Below are 3,350 nucleotides of genomic sequence, written 5' to 3'. Positions count from 1 at the left end.
CTCTGGACTTCTTGCTAAAGTGACCTTCAAATGGTCTTGCTTAAATCAGAGCATAAAGGTTACTGTAAGGGGTTAGTAGCTACTTATTTTGTTATTCAACTTATTCAGCACTTCTAGTTTAGTTGTTAGAAACGCTAATAGGTTTTAAGTCCTCTGTAATGTTATATATATAATTGCATAATGATATATGATATATATGATATATCAAATGTAAACATGATCAAATACTATATGTCTAAAGGCTTTAGTCTGTCAGCAAAACTATCTCACTGATTTAATTCAGTCAGACTGCTATCACTCCTGGTCAGAGGCGTTGGTTTAGTATTAGGCTATTTTACATGCAGTTTTACATTTAACTTCATCAAGTTTAATGGTGCAACACACAACTATTTAGCATTTCATAAAATGTAGATTGCTCTCTCCCAGGGGAGAAGGTTTCTTCACCATGGTCTATCAGATACGGTATGAAGTATGAACACATCCGAAATGGGCTGAGAAGCACACTCTTTTAATCGATTCAGACCTTAACTAAAACAACTGCAAGAATTAAGGCAATACAGCATGTTGTTCATCCAGAATATTAGATATTTCTTTAAAAGGCAGATTTCTAGAGTTCATATGGCATTGAGAGGATTTCTTTGGCGCCGACCAACACGTGAGTAAGTTGGAGTCAGTTGTGCCTTTTATAAAAACGAACTGTTGTTCTTTCCACTCTGTCCTTTCTTTAGCTCACCTGCTATCCTGCTTTCCAGAGCGGCCACCATGGCAGGGGTCACTGCTCACAAGATCAGTAAACACATCACCTTCTTCGCCAATGGTGTCGCTGGGACTCCCACGGCTAGTGTTTTACCTGCTCACCCTAAACCGATACTGCTGTTGCTGCCATCGCTGGGCTCCAGGCCGCAGGCCATTGCCAAATACTGTGAGATTTACTTTCGCATGGGCTTTGATGTGCTCGTAGTGGAAAGTGAGGTGAGCCAGTTCTTGTGGCCTCGCTGGGGGTTGGAGTATGGTGGTCGTGTGCTGGAATTATTAGAGAGCGAGCGCTTCTCACAGCGCCCTCTACTGGTCCATGCTTTCTCCATAGGGGGATATACCTTTGCTCAGGTGCTTGTTCATGTGGCCAAAGACACCCAGCGTTACCAAGGCCTGACAAACAGAATCAGGGGGCACATCTATGACAGCCTTGTCATGGGATCGCTGGAGCATATGGCCAACGGTATGTTCAGAGATTGCAATGTAAAGTGTGTTTATTTATATACATCACGGTATGACTATATTTATATCATATACCATTATTATATACCACGCCATGTTTCTCTCATGTGTAAATAAACTAATAGTGACACAAATACATGTAAAATATACAAATATAACAAATTTTTCATATTATTCCTGTGATGCATAGCTGTATTTACAGCAGCCATTATTATTAGCTGTTTTGCTGCTAAAGAAACATTTTTTTCTTATTGTCAGTGTTACAGTTGTGCTGATAAATTTTTTTGTAAAAACCATGATACTTTTTTCCCCCAGGATTCTTTGTTGAACAGAAAGTTAAAGAAAATTGAAATAGCAATCATTTGTAACATTCTAAAAGTCCCTTTTGGTCAATTAAACGCATCCTTGGTAAAAACAATAAAATTATTAATTTATAAAAAAAAAAGAAATCTTACTAACAAACAAATACACTTTATCTACTACAATATAGGGCTGGGACAATAAATCGATGCATCGCGATTCGTAGATCGATTCTGAGATTTTCGGAATGCATCGGAGCTTAGTTTTTAACAGCAGATGGCGCTCAAGGCTAGTTTTTAACTGCACACTCAAATGCTCACGAAGAAGAGCGCTTGTGCGTTCAGCTGAGTAATGTAAGTGGTTAAATGTACTTGCACATAGGCTTTTATGATGCGAGATTAATGTAAACACACAACCCTGTGAACATCCTTGTAATTCGACCTTCAGACTTTTCGTACTTTATGAATGATTATTTTAGGTTCAAATGGTGCGTCTGTAAGGAACTGGAAGCAAGCAGAATACGGCTATTTCTAAATACTAAACGCAGTGCCATCTGCTGTTAAAAACTTAGCTCAGAATCGATTCAAGAGAGAATCGCGATGCCTTCGGAAAATCTCAAAATCGATGCAGAATAATTTCTCGATTTGGGATGCATCGATTTATTGTCCCAGCCCTACTACAATATAACGTGATCTCTATTAAAAACATCTTAGGGGTCATTAACACACATTTCCATTCCACTGTGCCACTTTTCCATTGTTTTTCTATGTAAAACAACTTGAAAGACATGTTTGTCCATTGTGCTCACATCTTTTGCAGCATCTCGCACATGACATGGCACTTTTTTTCCCCATTCCACTGCTCTTGTCTCATGTTTTTCGAAGCAAAAGCATGTTTTTTGTGAACTGGACCATCCTGTTTTAGTAGTATACTGAATTTGTTGTTTCCTACCTCTCTCTTTTTTGTAATTGAATATGCCTGTGTGTAGGAGTGTGGAGTGTGAGCTAATCACATAACAGATGCTTAACACATACTGAAAAATTAAAGTTGGCACTACAGCCAAACAATGAGTCATATAGACCATATAAATCAATCAGCTTGTGCTAATAATTAAGGTTACTTGATTACTTGGATCACATTTTTTTCAGGTTTGATTTGAAACTTGTATGTACAATGTACATTCTCGTCCAAAAATTCACATTTCTCCAAAATAAACTCAATAGTACTTCATTGAAATTATAAAAGTACATTTGTTTAATGTCAAACATTAAAAAAAAAATTCTTCAAACACTTTGCCTCAATCTGGAGATAGCATTGCTTTTTAAAATTTGCAGTTGGTAAGATTGTTATTGTTTTTGAAAGAAGTCTTACACTCACCAGGGCTTCATTTATTTGATTATAAATACAGTAAAAACAGTAACATTGTGGAATATTATTACAATTTAGACCTGTTTTCTATTTGAATACATTTTTAAATGTAATTTATTCCTGTGATGCAAAGCTAAATTTTCAGCATCATTACTCCAGTCTTCAGTGTCACATGATCCTTCAGAAATTATTCTAAATCATTCAGATTTGATGCTCACGAAACATTTATTATTATCAGTGTTGAAAACAGTTGTGCTGCTTAAAGGTGGGGTAAGCGATTTTTCAAAAATGCTTTAGAAAACCGATTCGGGCCGAATAGCAAAACAAACTTGTAGCCAATCAGCAGTAAGGGGCATGTCTACTCATGATGTGGAGGAGGGAGCGTTCAGTGCACAGGACGGACATTAGCCGAGCCGAGCCACAGAAAGATAGAGATGGCGGATAAAAAACAAAAGAGGAAAACG

General features: G+C 37.3%; 1 protein-coding gene across 1 annotated transcript in view; it reads left to right on the top strand.

The window, feature by feature from the left end:
• Nucleotides 1–445: 445 nt before the first annotated feature.
• The window catches only part of LOC107710366 (transmembrane protein 53), a 5,183-nt gene continuing 2,278 nt past the window's right edge, over nucleotides 446–3,350 (top strand). Inside the window, exons 1-2 of the mRNA XM_016515118.1 lie at nucleotides 446–462; nucleotides 675–1,219. Of these exons, the coding sequence (XP_016370604.1) occupies nucleotides 446–462; nucleotides 675–1,219 (562 nt within the window). The remainder of the gene's footprint in view (nucleotides 463–674; nucleotides 1,220–3,350) is intronic.

This window comes from Sinocyclocheilus rhinocerous, unplaced genomic scaffold (genome assembly GCF_001515625.1).
Source record: "Sinocyclocheilus rhinocerous isolate Xijiao unplaced genomic scaffold, SAMN03320098_v1.1 scaffold717, whole genome shotgun sequence".
Taxonomy (NCBI): domain Eukaryota; kingdom Metazoa; phylum Chordata; class Actinopteri; order Cypriniformes; family Cyprinidae; genus Sinocyclocheilus; species Sinocyclocheilus rhinocerous.
The sequence above is the reverse complement of the archived record's forward strand: the minus strand, read 5'-3'. Positions and strand labels throughout refer to the sequence as shown.